Here is a 14,058-nt window from a genome sequence, read left to right as displayed (position 1 = left end):
CTTCGGTATTTTAAGGAATTGGTAATTTACCGATTCCTTAATACCGATTCGGTAAATTACCGAATCTGAAATGTAGCCACCTACATCCCAAATGCCCAATACAGGTCGGTAACGGACGAAATTCCGACCAGTATTGATCCACCTACATATGGCCCTAGGTTCTGGTAAGGACCACCATTGAGACAAGCATGATCTAGTGTGCACAGAGCAATATGGGGAGGAACCAGTATTTAGAACGCCCGTGGGAAAAGACTAAGAAGACCATTTCTGTCATTGCACTGACTTGGAGTATGAGGAATAGTTTTGCACTGAAATTCACTATGAAATTGTAGAAGTGTCTTCTATGAGAGTATTCAGGGCGAGCCAGTGTTGATGGTCAGTCAAATGGCAGGGAGGTAACATTTTCTGTGTCTAGGAGTAGGACCTGTCTATGGCAGTCTACAATTTGCATGTGAGTCCTAGTCCCACCGTCCTCTTTTGCCCACTGTGGTACATGTGAGTATTATATTCATGCATATGGATTCACAAGTTACAGTTTTCAAAGATGTTTGCCACAGGTGCCTAAAGGTTGCAGAAGACAAATGGCTACTAGACCAGTTTTTGAAACACGTCCCAAGTGAAGCTACTAAAGACAGAAGTGTGGGAACTTAGAATTACCTGGTTGGTGTGGTTGGCCGGAGAGGACAAAACCCCTAGAACATCATTCCCTTCATTCTAAAAGCTGCAGGAGGGTGAAGGACAAGACAAGGGAAGAACTTTGGGGCAAATGAGATTACATCAGAAGCATAGGAGTTCAAACGCATCTGTCTGCAGGTGTGTTCTAGGCCATTGGTGCACACTCGCCTGGAGCCCAAATTCAAGTTTGCCATTCACAAAACATGGGTCTGAACGCGTTAATGGATGTTCTCTCTCTTACAGTTATGCAAGTGCTGCATATTTGCAAATATGAGTAAATATTCGTATTTGTGCATTGTGTGGGTACCAGCAAAAGATGGCGAAACATACACGTTTGCAACTCTTCATAGAGTTGGTCCAATAAACTGATACACTAAAACAGATGCCTGGTGAGCCAGGAAATACAGGGTTGCACACTACTTTCATCCAAGGATACCATTTCATTCCAACTTATTTTTTTATTATGAAGGTGTCGGTTTCTAAATACATGTAAATGGCTGCTCCTGAGACACATCTCCATTCTTAAAACACAAGTTCATTACTTAAACAAAAAATACGAGCATTGCATTTTAGTTACTGTCAGAAAAAAATCGTTTTAAAATATTTTCACTGTGAATCCCAATTATTACTTTAGGTGTTAATTAAATGCCTGTGTCTTACAAAAGCCAAAAACAACATCTAAATATTCTTCCCACATTTACATGGTGAAAGTAATCGAAATCAAATTGATGCCCAAAACTTGCTGATGGAACTTTTATTTATTTAAATTATATTACAACCTGGCTCGACCTGCCCCACTGTCTATGTTGCAGGTGTTTATTCAAGCGACCAGCCTGTACTACAGAAAAACAGATTTGTTGGAGTTTAAGTTGGCTCCTCAAAACTGTGCTTTATCCACCAGCTTTCTATCCATGCGCTTCAAGTTTGCAATAGCTGAGCAGGAATCGCTAAAAAAGACTCTTGTGGGACATCACACAGGATCTGAAATCTGATTTCTACAAGCTCGTCCAGGTAGCCTCTGACCAACTTGTTGGCAGAGATCTCTTGAAGACTGCACTGCCCCAAAACGCCTTTCAAAGTAATTGATGAAGCAAACGAGGCTTTTATCAGCTCAGGAGGACTTAGGGGCATTTTATCAACAGACAGCGATAATTATCGCTAAGCGCGCTTAGCGCGATTTTCAATATTGCCGGCTATAGCAGGATTAATTTACAATGCTTATCACTAAGGCAATAAAAAATCCAGCAATAGCAGCAAAATGCGTGAATATCACTGAAAATCCAGCGATAAAACCACAGCGATAGGGAAATCCTTTGTAATAGGCCAGGGTGGACTTATCCTGACAATCCACCTCCCATTGACAAGATGGCTAAGTCCGTTTTTTATCAGGCGTTCAGATATCAGCGATAAAAGCGGTTAGCCCTACTTTTATTATCGCTATGCGGGTTCGTATCCGTATTGATAATAGAGGGCAGTTGTGTTAGCGACAGTTTTCATGTTATTTTAGTGGGGAACGCCTACTTTGCATATCATCCGCGATAAATAACGCTGACATGCAAAGCGGGAGGATAAACGGCTGCTATCTCAAGGAAACAAGCGCTAACGCATGTTAGCGAGTCCTTGGTGATAGCGCGATAGGAAAATCACCGCTTTTCCGGCGATATGTGCCTGAAAAGCGTTGATACTTTCCTTGATAATATGCCCCTAAGATTTCAACAATACCAAGAAGTATGCTGATCTGAAAACCGTCTTATATCAACCAGTGACTCTTCCAGAGTACTTATTACTTCCTATAAACTTTAAAGTAAAGTCAAAACTGCTGCACTTGAGACTCAGCTTAATACCACTCAAAGAGTACAAGTACGCCCACCTGACTGGCACGCTTTATGAAGGGGCTGCGGGCTTAATCAGGAATCACTTTTACACGTTTTATATTTAGTCCCCTTTTTATCTCCACTTGGTTGTTATATCTTTCCAATGTTTAGGCAACTGAGTATCAGGGCCTGCAACACAGCTGTACTTGAATGTCTGAAAGGTGACTTGTGCCAATTGACCGCAAGACTTGTTGAGTTCATGGCGAATGCCTCATCAATTCTTCAAAATGTTACATCATGAAAGTGAAGTTCAATATTCAATACTCACTTCATAACGCATTAAGGGCCATATGTATCATTCCAAATTGCGACCGCAAATGCCGAAATTCACAACTTTTTAGCGTTTGCGATCGCAATTTGGCTCAGTGGTATGTATGAAAGCAAAACTGCCTCACAAAATAAGGAATCGCAAAATTTGCGATTCCTTATTTTGAAATTGCATTTAAGGAAACGCAAATTGCTATTCCTTAAATGCAATGTAAGAAGCACAGAAAAAGTGCAATTTGGCCTACAGGATTCGCAAAGTACCACCAACTTCAAGTTGGTGGTAATTTGCGATTTCTTTGAAAAATATACTTTTTTGCATTTTTCAAAGTGCCATGTGGCACACATACATGCACTTAGGGCATGTATGTGTGCAACATGTGCACACATGTACATTTCAGGGGTGCAACAGGGTGTCCTTTTGACACCCTGGCACCCTTAAAATTGCATTCTCAATTTGCGATTCTCTAATTGAGAATCGCAAATTGAGAATGTCTTCCCATTCATTCCTATGGGCCTCTAGGCCCACAGGACTGAATGGGGGGGTATTCCTTAATTGCGAATTGCAAATCGCAATTAAGGAATTTGTAGGATTCGCAAAATTATTTGCAAATTCTACATACACTGCGTTTTGCGATTCTCAAATGGCTATTCTCTAAAAATCGCTATTTGAGAATCGCAAAACCAAAGTTTCATACATATGGCCCTAGGATCCTTGCCCGGCCTGGCAAGCTCGCCCCATGATAGTCTGAGTGGCTCTATGGTTAATTGGTCCTGCACTTTAATTATGGTATATGTAAGATGAGGATTTGTCCCTTTTGTTGGCTTTGATATGCACTCACACTTTTATTTGTACTTCTTTAAGCCCGTCCGCTACCACTGTGCTGCTGCTACTACGAATGGGTGCTCTCTTGCTGTTATGTTACTTATTTTTAATCATGCGATAACGTATATTTCTCCTTACTTTGTGGCATTTCTTATAAGTGGTATGGTACAGTTTCTTTAAATTCTTGTGCTCTGCTCTAATTAATCGTGCAATCAGAATACACTTTTTACTATATGGAATACTATTTACTATTTTTATTGCTTTCTTTTACCTTTCAAGCAGCCAAGTGTCTATTCCAGAATACTAATAAAATCATTGTAGAAGCACAAAACTCACATTGACGTCACACATGTTTTTTTGTGGCTCCCTGGCATCAAGTTGAGAAGATTGAAATTTAAAGGAGAGCTACATAAAGAATCTATAGCTTCTTCAAGCAATGTTTCCATTGTATTGTACACCCTCTGGCATCTGCACGGCTGCAGACAAATGTTTGCTGGTGAAGAGCATTGAAATATGCACCTACCGTGCAAAATGTATTGCTGTCAGTGGTGCCAGTTCGTGGTTCAGCTTCCTAATTTGCTTGTGTGTAGTGTGTGTGTGTGTGTTGTATGACAGGAAGGATGAAGTACACTGTACCATTTTTGAGAATTTCCCCCAGGAGTGTATATAAATCTATAACCGGCCTCCCTTACTACTATGGGGTCGATTCCGTTCCTGTAAAAAGCGGTCCGAATCGTCGTACGGAGCATTTTTTTCCGTACGATTCGTACCCGTAACCGTCCCCGTACGAACAACGTAGTACGATCCACACCCAATGCAGCTATCCGTACGAATCGTACCAGGGACCGTACGAATAGAATTCCCTTACGAATCGCCCTCGGAACCCGCTGTACACGACGTTTGTACGGTTCGCGGCTTCTTTTTACGACCCGGCAAGTACGATCCGTGTTGGGTACGCTCCGTACGACCCTTTTTCTACGGGAGCTGGAAACTGCTGTAAAAGCAGAGTTCGCCCCAAAACAGGTACGGAGCGGCCACCCCCGGGTACGGCACGCACCCCCCATGATCGCAGGGGTATGCGCCGTACCCCTGCGATCATGGGGTGTACGCGCCGTACGGTGTGTATGTGATTGTGCGCTTTTCCGTACGAATCGCCCTTACCTCACGTGGACCGTACGACTTGCGTCCTGGTACCCCGGTCGGGATCGTAATCGTCGGGTCGTACGGCGTCCGTACGAGTCGTACGGAAACGGCTCCGGATGTGAGTCGTACGGACGGTGATTTTTAACGAATCGGAATCGAGCCCAAAATGTTTTGCAGGTCGCGTGCCACTAAAATGGTTGGAAACGTCTACTAGGAGCAGGAACACAATTGTTTTCAGGGTGAGAAAGGGGTGGGACACCTCAAAAACTGTTTTAGTGTACGGGATGTCTCACCGCATGAAACCCCTACTTCCTCAGGAAGAAGCAAACATGGTTAAGTAGTGCAAACAGATTTATGCACAAATGTCCTCCTGCACAGGGGAGTATCATGGAATTCACGTGGAGTAAGACGAAGGGAATTTAGGAGTGCTGTAGAATCGGGAAAAATTCTGGGCCTTTGGAAGAAAATTCAGCTTTAAAATTGTGTCAACTGGACTGAAAGTTATCTGATTGACAAAATTACAGTTGCAACCTAAAATTAACCATCACTTGCTACAGACTTACATGCTTAACATGCCTATGCTGAACATTGACAGATGCCACCCATTTCATTCCTGTGTGATGTAACAAATGATAAATAAAGTTTTTTTAAAACATGCCTATGCTGAACATTGCAGCAGTTGCACCAGCCACTTATCATGCGCAAAGTTTTGTCTGTACCCAAAACTGTAGTGAATCATAGATTTAGATTTTTCTCAGTTTGATCGCATAAAACATATGTTTGTGAAACAGGGTTATAAAAGAATGAGAAAATAGACTCTGTCACCACACATGGTGTAGGATGTTCATCAATGTTGGCTCCTTTGGACCATTACTGCCTAATTTCAAAATTAAAATATTATCTTCAAAATCTCAACTTTTCAAAAACGTAATCTCGAATTTAGAATCTAGTAATTTTATTCATCATATAACGTTTACCTTCTGTCAGTGGCCATCAACAGGGACAATCTGAGTGAGTAGCTGAAGTCACTTTTAGGTGGTAGGGTACATGACTAGACCATGGACACAGCAGTCTGCAAAGGACACAACATTCAATTGGATATTTTATTTGTAATGAGGATTAGGGCAAACATCAGCCTCTGTAACAATGCTGTTACATTTTGTCATTACCTGCAAGGATTTGTAATCTATGATATTTTACAACTTTGAGTTGCAATAAGATATATTTTGACAAAATAAATGAGGTATAATGTCTATGTCATTGTTTACAACAAGAGGCAATACTTTGAATGTATATTTTCACTCTCATTAGGATCAATCTGGCAAGATTCTTCATTTTTCAGATTCTCGGTGGAGGGTAGAGTCCCGTCATTTACCGGTGCATCAACATCTGAAGCAGAAAACAAAACAAAAATGTTTTGCTGGTTATCACTAATAATACCATGGTCCGCATTATTTGATTTGCTTCTGGAATGGAGCTTGTGTCAAACTGCCATATTGGTTTGTTGATGCACTTGCCAAATGGATGATGGCATACATATTTAGTTGGTTTTTGTATGTTCCATAATTTTTTTTTTTTTAAAACACCAAGTGGAGAGACAGGCAGACATAATGTTTCCAAGGTAAGGCTCATCCAGAAAGCACTGAAGTCATTATAACACGTGTAACTGAATGTTCTTATGGTATTACAGACATTGTGACTGTATGTAGCAAACATCAGGACTTAAATGTGCAAAAAACAAATCAAAGCAACCGTATACAAAAAACAAACTAAAAGGTCTTGACATGGTGACAATAAACAGATAAACAAAGCTAGAAGCACAGCCTCGGTAAAAACATCAACATTGGTCATAAGGTGAAATTCAATAAGTCACTTTCCGATAAAAAATCCTTGAATTGGTAATCCTTTGGCATTTTTTGCCCCCCATCCCCCGGTCGAGTCTAGGGTGGCATTGTTCCTCCTCCGTGTAAGAGGTTGTCAAATGGTGAAGCATGCCTTGATACATTGAGGGTTAGATGACCTCTCAAAAATCTTTGATGACCTTCTCCTCCAAGAAGTCTGAACGAGCAGCACCGAGTCCCGTTTTTACAGGAAGGGCATACCTACTGGGTCCTGGGTATTTCACGGCATAATTTCAATCTGAGCAGCACCAAGTTCCTGTTCCCACGGGACAGGTATATCTACTTTGGTTCACTACCAGCCTTTATGCTTAGGTACCTTGAGCACAATCGATTGTAGCGTTTTTAAGAAAGAATCTATTTGCCTTCTGACAGTCTTCATTTTATCTGTCTGCCTTATAATGCTGACAGCATCATAAAATGAGCTATCCTTCTCATGTATGAATCCTTCTCATGTATGGAACAGTTCTACACTACCAGCTGATTCTTGCATTTTCTCAGCCTCCAGGGTCAGTTGAGCAGTGTCCATATGAAATGACTAGTTTTTAGTTTATGTAATGATTATCTAGCCATTAGGCTGGGCCATGGCAACACGATGTATTGATCATGTCCAATTTCTATTTTTACATAACAGAGCGGGGCCTCATATTCCCGAGCGTCTGCCAGGTGAGGTTATTCCCCACAAAAAGTTGGGTGAGTATTTCATTCCACAAAATCAAATCAAATTGATTTTCTTATAACAAAGGTCATAGCAACTTTTGTTTAGCGGAGTAGATTACTTCTCCGTTGGTGTGTTTTCTGTACAGCTGCTTGATGATCACTGGGAAATATACTAGCAACTATGTGTATCATGTATGTGTGCAATTTTTCTCCTTTTCTTTATTCACAGGAAAGGATAACATATTTCTTCTCCTCCAGTATACATTGGGGCTCCAAGTTCCTGGTAGGATGATTTGAATTATACCAATACGCACTTATATTACATTATTATTTTTCACAGGTTTTTTCACCCTTTTGCAGTAGCTTCACATCGTTTGGTCCTGAAGAAAGCCGGACAATGTTCTCTGTTTGGCTGAAACATGTTGACCTCCCTGCACAGCGCCACGGTATATTTATATTTTCAGACTATTAGGCGTCATTTTAACCTTGACACTTGGACAAATCCTAAATAAAACATTTTTCTGTCCAAGTAGTCATTTTTAATTGTCACATTTACTTTAGCACTGCATTCTATCAGCACCATTAGAGAAACACCCAGGTAGAGTTACATCTTTGGTTTCCATCTCCGCACCATCATTTGATAGAGTATGGTTCCTCAATTCAATCCCACATGATGATGCTCCGCCAAAAGGGTGGGCTGATGGGAGTTTCTCTGCCAGGTGTTAACTTTTTGGTTGCTGTATAGTCTCCAGTTTTCTTGAGTTTCTAGTACAGGATCCACACTTATTATCTCTCTTGACTGGAAATCTCTTCTTTTGTAGTTGAAATTCAATGAGTCACCTTCCGATAAAAAATCCTTGAATTGGTAATCCTTTGGCATTTTTTCCCCCCACCCCCCGGTCGAGTCTACGGTGGCATTGTTCCTCCTCCGAGTAAGAGGTTGTCAAATGGTGAAGCATGCCTTGATACATTAAGGGTTAGATGACCTCTCAAAAATCTTTGATGACCTTCTCCTCCAAGAAGTCTGAACTGATAAGTAACAATGATGACTTGATTATCCTCAAGTATTTTTGATGTGCTGATCTTTATATGAGAGGATATACTTGCAGATTCAACTCCAATACTCTCTTACGAGGATAGACAAAGGGATCTGTTTTTTTAAGGGAGGTCTGTTCTTTTGCAGACATTGAGCAAGTTTATTTGAAGAAGGTCCACATCCTCTGTCCGTATGTAGAGCTTTCAGTGTGACATTATCGCTCTCAGTAGAAAGAGGAGCCAAACTCAGGCTGCCGCATTGTGCTCTACAGCATCACTTGGACTTGCGACTTTGTTGTGGATCATCTTATCTTTTAAGTTGCCTGCTGCATCTGTTTGAGATTTTTCTGAACTCCCTCAGAGGGATCTTGAAACCACTGCATAACTGCACTTATTACACGCATATGTCACAAAAGACATTCTTGACCCAAGTGAACGCCAAAGGGTTTTTTGAGGTCTCTAGCTCAGCTCGAAAAATATTTTTAAAACCATGGGCAGTGGGCATGGGAAAGTGAGGACATATTAGGTTCTAGCATGAGAGGTAGATGGTCACGGAACAACTGTTTTGCATTCTTGGTTTATTCACATCCCTCTGATTGTTTTTGTGTGTGATGAGGTTCAAGCTGGGCCAGACCGTGAACCCAAACCAGCCCTGGCAATTTTGACAGACCATCTCCCCTGCTACTTTTGTTACTGGGGGCCAATAGAGCAGGATCACTGCAAAACCGGCCCCCACCACTGCAAAACCGGCCCCCACCCTTCCAGCCTCTGAGGGAAAAGCCCGATGCACGCTACGGCCAGTCCAGCCCAGGGTTCAGGTTAAGGACTAGAGTGCGGGTTACACACAGAGATTAACCCTTTTCTGATGGGGGTGTTTTGGTGTGTGTATATTGGGAGAGTGGGTTGAGAAGGCTAACCCGTGTGTAAATACACACTGATTAATCTCTTCCCTATGTGCAGTCACTCTCACACAAAGGCAAGTGTGCTGTGAGTGAAAGGCACAAGAGATAGAACAGATTTACACCAATAACCCAGCTAAGTCCTGGCAGCAACACCAGGAGAACAATTGTGAACTGACTTTTGGCTATACTAACTTCCAGTATCAGCTCCATAAAAGAGCCCTATTTGTTTTCCAGGGAGGCAGGTATACAAAAGATTACAGAGTGAGAGAGTAAGTAAAACTAACACCACCAATAACTGTAACAAAACAAGGGGGCTCCCACAATCAAATGGTATTTTAAATGTACTTCAGGGCAAAAAGCTTTCAGCATGAGCACCGACTTCGACTTTAAAAAGCCATAAAAACTGCAATTTAATTAATGGAATTGACGTGATATGGTGCCCCAGTTCTTAGATTTATATCAGACAGACCTTACAGGAAATATGATCAAGGGTTCTTTAACATGAGTCAGATCCTTTGTTCCACCCCTAAGACATCCTTGGATCATCGTTACAGGGTCTACAATCACTCCGCTGAAGACAGCAAATGAGAAGACATTAAACATGTGACCCTGAGTCTTACAGGTGGAGACATAAACAAGAAAATATTACTTAATGAATGCAGATGGAGAGACCGCCTCCAGATGGTCCAACTGGGATTAAACGAATTACTGGAAAGTATTTCCTTAGCAAACTCTTTGGGTTCACTCAGAGCACTCTTGTATTTTCCAGTTTGATTGTCTGGGAAAGCACATAGTAAGTTTTCACTTTGTGCTTGTGTTTTTCTGTAAATAATTTTGATGTTCAGGTGTGCTATACACTGAGGGGTAGAATTACAAGCCCCTTGCGCCACTTTTGCGTCACTTTTAACATGGGAAAAGTGACGCAAAAGTGGCGCAAGGGGCTTGTAAATCTGCCCCATATCATTTAATGTAAAACGAAAGCCAACATAGGTGGCACATTATATCACCTAAGTTTTATGTACACCGTATCTTTGTACCCTTCTTTCTTTCTTACCACTTTTTCTACCTCACACTAGTTTTGGGTTAGTCTGTCTTTGGGATTATATCCTTGATATAGTCTTTTTTTTTAAATGTCTCTTTGGCCCCACCTTTTCTAAATTTCCAGTATAAATTCAAGTGATTTGCACATAATTGATTGATAAATACCTCAGGTGCATTTTTATCACAGCTCTTTTGTTTTCTTTCTATTTTTCAATTTGTTTTGTCATTTTGAAGGCTCACTTATAGGAGTGCCCTCTTGACTGCTCGGTGAGTTAGCAAGCTCTTAAACAGTGCGTTTGCAGGAGTTTTTGGTCTCAGACAGTGATGGTGCTGTGCAAAAGCAATTGGCTAACAATTAAGCCCTTTTATTGAGTCCACCTTTTGATCCACGCACTGAACTCTTGAGTAAAATAATTTTTATACATTGCCTGCACAGAACTCTTAAATATATTAATTTACTCTACAAGCCTCGCGTTTATGCAAATTTACCTATATCGTGGACATGTAGTACCACATTCGGTAAACTAATTTCTTACCCTAGTGATGTTCGTTCTCTTTTTATTTGTTAATATCCTAATCGCAAGAGTGCATCTTCCTTAGCCATTTCACTACTTCACTAGCATTCATAGTTTTCGCCCCAATTTTGAAAATCACTGGTTTTGGATTGTTTTTCCTTTTTAATGATGGTTTAATCCTTTGCTGTGTAGCCCATCCCTACCGAACTGATAACGTGATTCAATCAAATATCTTCTTTTTGGGTGATTGAATTGGACTGATAGAGCCCTTTCTCTCTCTTGATTAGTTGTTTTTGTAGATTTTCCTTACCTGTTTCCTTTGTTTCAAGGTTAGCGTTTTACCTTGAGGGCAACCCAAAATGTAAATTATTTTTTCCATCTACTAATTTTTTTTGTAATTTCTGTTATTGATGAATAGTGTTGCTACTCCCTCACACGTCTCTGACCTCGTCCCGATGGAGACCCTGCATAATAACTCTAGGGGTCGAAATGCTGATATGTTATACTCGTTAGACTGTTATTTTGTACTCTTTTGAGATACTTTTTCAGCAAAAATAATTTTCTATGTCTACAATCACACTCTAGCTTCTTCACCACGAGACCTTCATAGGTACTGCACTTGCTTTTTGTCAGCAAAGACTGCTTACTTATACTGCCACCAGGCGTTATTGCTTTTCTTCAATTATGGGTATGTGGGCAGTAGTGGCCTCATTTGTCCACAATGAGTAAAACTTAGAGGCATCAAGAAACGACATTAGAATTATCGCTGCTTTAACGGCAGGACACTGCTGCTAAAGCGGCGATAATGGTCTTGATAATATGCCCTTGTGAATTCACATAGAAGCCCATGTTCTGGTGTGAACATGGACTTCTATTGGAATTCTCTACGTTGTATTATCAAGCTCATTATCGCCGCTTTAGCAGCAGTTTGATAATTTCAACTCCGTTCTTGATAATATGCCCCTAAATTTGAAGCATCCTGGCAGTTCCAGGAAAGGATCCAAAATTGTGCTGCACGTCCTGTTTGTGCTGCGGGGAGGAGGATGGGGTCTGTAAGCTGCAAGGGGACCTGAAACCAGAACTATCTAAGTATCCCTCATGGTCTGAACAGGCCTGTGCTGCACTTTTGGAGTTGGAACGATAACATTAAAATATGCAATCTCAAACCCCCACAGTGCAGATGGGGCTCTGTGCCCGTCTCCTGCCGTCCACCCTGCAGATCAAGCTACATTGAGAATTGGGGGCCTGAGAATGTGGCGAATTTTTGTGTCCATTCTTGTTTTCCCAAAATTGCCTTTAGAGCGACTGGGCCAAACTTCTCTCCAATTTTCAGCAAAACTCTACTCAATCTGACCGCAAATTATGAACCTGCAAGATCATGCAGCTAAGCGGGCTTGGTGCCTTATATACCATGCTCGAAGTTGTGCCTAGAAAAGCTTTTATGGAACAGGTTTGTGAAGCCAGCCTCTTAATGGTTGGAAATATTTCAGATTTAGGAATTATCCCCAGGAAGGTAACTTTATAATTAATCAAAGAAATGGAGTATACAGTTTGCACAGCAAAAATTCTTATAAAAAAACAATTCAATAAATAAAAAAAGTCTCACGATTAGGCGGTGGTGTGTTGTCAGCATACTTCATAAATACAACGTGTTGGCCATCTGAATGCGGAGGTGGAATTGCATCTGAAAGTTGGGAAAATTAAATGGAGTGAAATCCCGAAAAAGTGTTTTCACATTAAAGTTCTTGGTAGCATTTACTCAATAGTTATTACAATAGACACTGGATTGACAAAGTTAGCGATAGCGTCTTTATTTGTTAAATACTCAGATCACAGGAGGATGTGGGCCTTGGAATCCATGCATTCAGAAGGCAGATGTGAGTTGGATGTGACTTCATTTTGACTGGGCACATTGATAGAGCAGAAGTTGGTGGGGCCATCATCTAGCCCGAAGGCTAGCCACAGCAGACGTGGCTTATTTAATACATCGTTGCCCTAGTTCAATACCTCTGTAATGTCAACGTCAACTGGTCTTTACACCCAAAAAAACGAAAGTCTGGTAACCACCTGCAGACCTCACTATACTCTGCAACTTAATTGCTAGTGATAGTAATGAAGTTTAATCATACCTTCATAGATAGGAGCGTCTAGCGACACTAGGTGTAATACAGTAAAACTAATACAAATAAATAACATGTCTTACATTGAAAACAAGCTTTGGCAATGTCATCCACTTTTTTAAAGTGAACAGGTTTCATTAAGCTTCTCTAACAGGTTCAGAACAAGCAGCAGCAGCCCACTCTTCGATACACTCAGGCACACGTGTACAGGCAGGCACACGCATTCATACCCACTAACACACCCATAGACACACGCGCCAAGACCAGACCACTGCGCGCACACACACAGGCTCGCACACAGAACAAACCAGTTACAGCATGTGCAGCAGAAAGACAGGCATGCATATTTACATAAGTATATACAAACACATATGTGCATACACGTACAGATACATGCACACAGAACAGACCCGTTACAGCATGCGCAGCAGAAGTGCATGCATACAAACCTCAATACATACATACTCAGTTACAGCACAGACAACTGCAGTGCAAGAGTCTCTTACGCACACAGAGCACAACTGTAAGCTCAATGAATTTGAGGGCTCTGAAAGAGAGATAATAAAATTAGCAGCAAACAAATGTTGAGCTTCAAGAGTACATTATACAGATATGTGGGGCTTCATCTGGACTTCTCAGGGACTCATCTAGAACAGTCTCTAGTTCCCAGTGCATCATCAGTTGTATTGCTTTGCTACTACTTTTGTAGACCATGGGCAGATTTACAAGAACTGACTCATCTCTGCGTATTAGCAGAGAGCTGTCAGTTAATTTGCGTCACACAAAAAAACCCTTGCGCCAGCATAGATGGATCGCATTTACAATGCGGTGCACTGTGGCGCTAGGATTGACAGATGCGTGACGCATCTGTTGGCGTAAAGGCAACGCATTGCTGAAGCCGTGTCGCATGCACGACACAACTCTAGCAATGCTTAGGAATACCTATTCCTATCATGCTGCGTCACTGCTTCGAGCAGGCGTAAGGTTTTGATGCAGTGGCGTCGTAAAAGTGACGCAGTCGGAATGCCCACCCTGCATACATTATACCTGACGCAGGTATAATGTGGCGCAGGGCTTTACAATGTGATGCATCTCCCTAGAAGGC

General features: G+C 41.4%; 1 protein-coding gene across 1 annotated transcript in view; it reads right to left on the bottom strand.

The window, feature by feature from the left end:
• Positions 1-6,046: 6,046 nt before the first annotated feature.
• LOC144773748 (guanylate cyclase soluble subunit beta-2-like) overlaps positions 6,047-14,058 on the bottom strand; it is a 152,135-nt gene continuing 144,123 nt past the window's right edge. Inside the window, exon 14 of the mRNA XM_078658881.1 lies at positions 6,047-6,171. Coding sequence (XP_078515007.1) covers positions 6,047-6,171 — 125 coding nt within the window. The remainder of the gene's footprint in view (positions 6,172-14,058) is intronic.

The sequence above is a fragment of the Lissotriton helveticus genome, chromosome 8 (genome assembly GCF_964261635.1).
Source record: "Lissotriton helveticus chromosome 8, aLisHel1.1, whole genome shotgun sequence".
NCBI classification, from domain to species: domain Eukaryota; kingdom Metazoa; phylum Chordata; class Amphibia; order Caudata; family Salamandridae; genus Lissotriton; species Lissotriton helveticus.
This window is presented reverse-complemented; position numbering and strand designations above follow the sequence as displayed.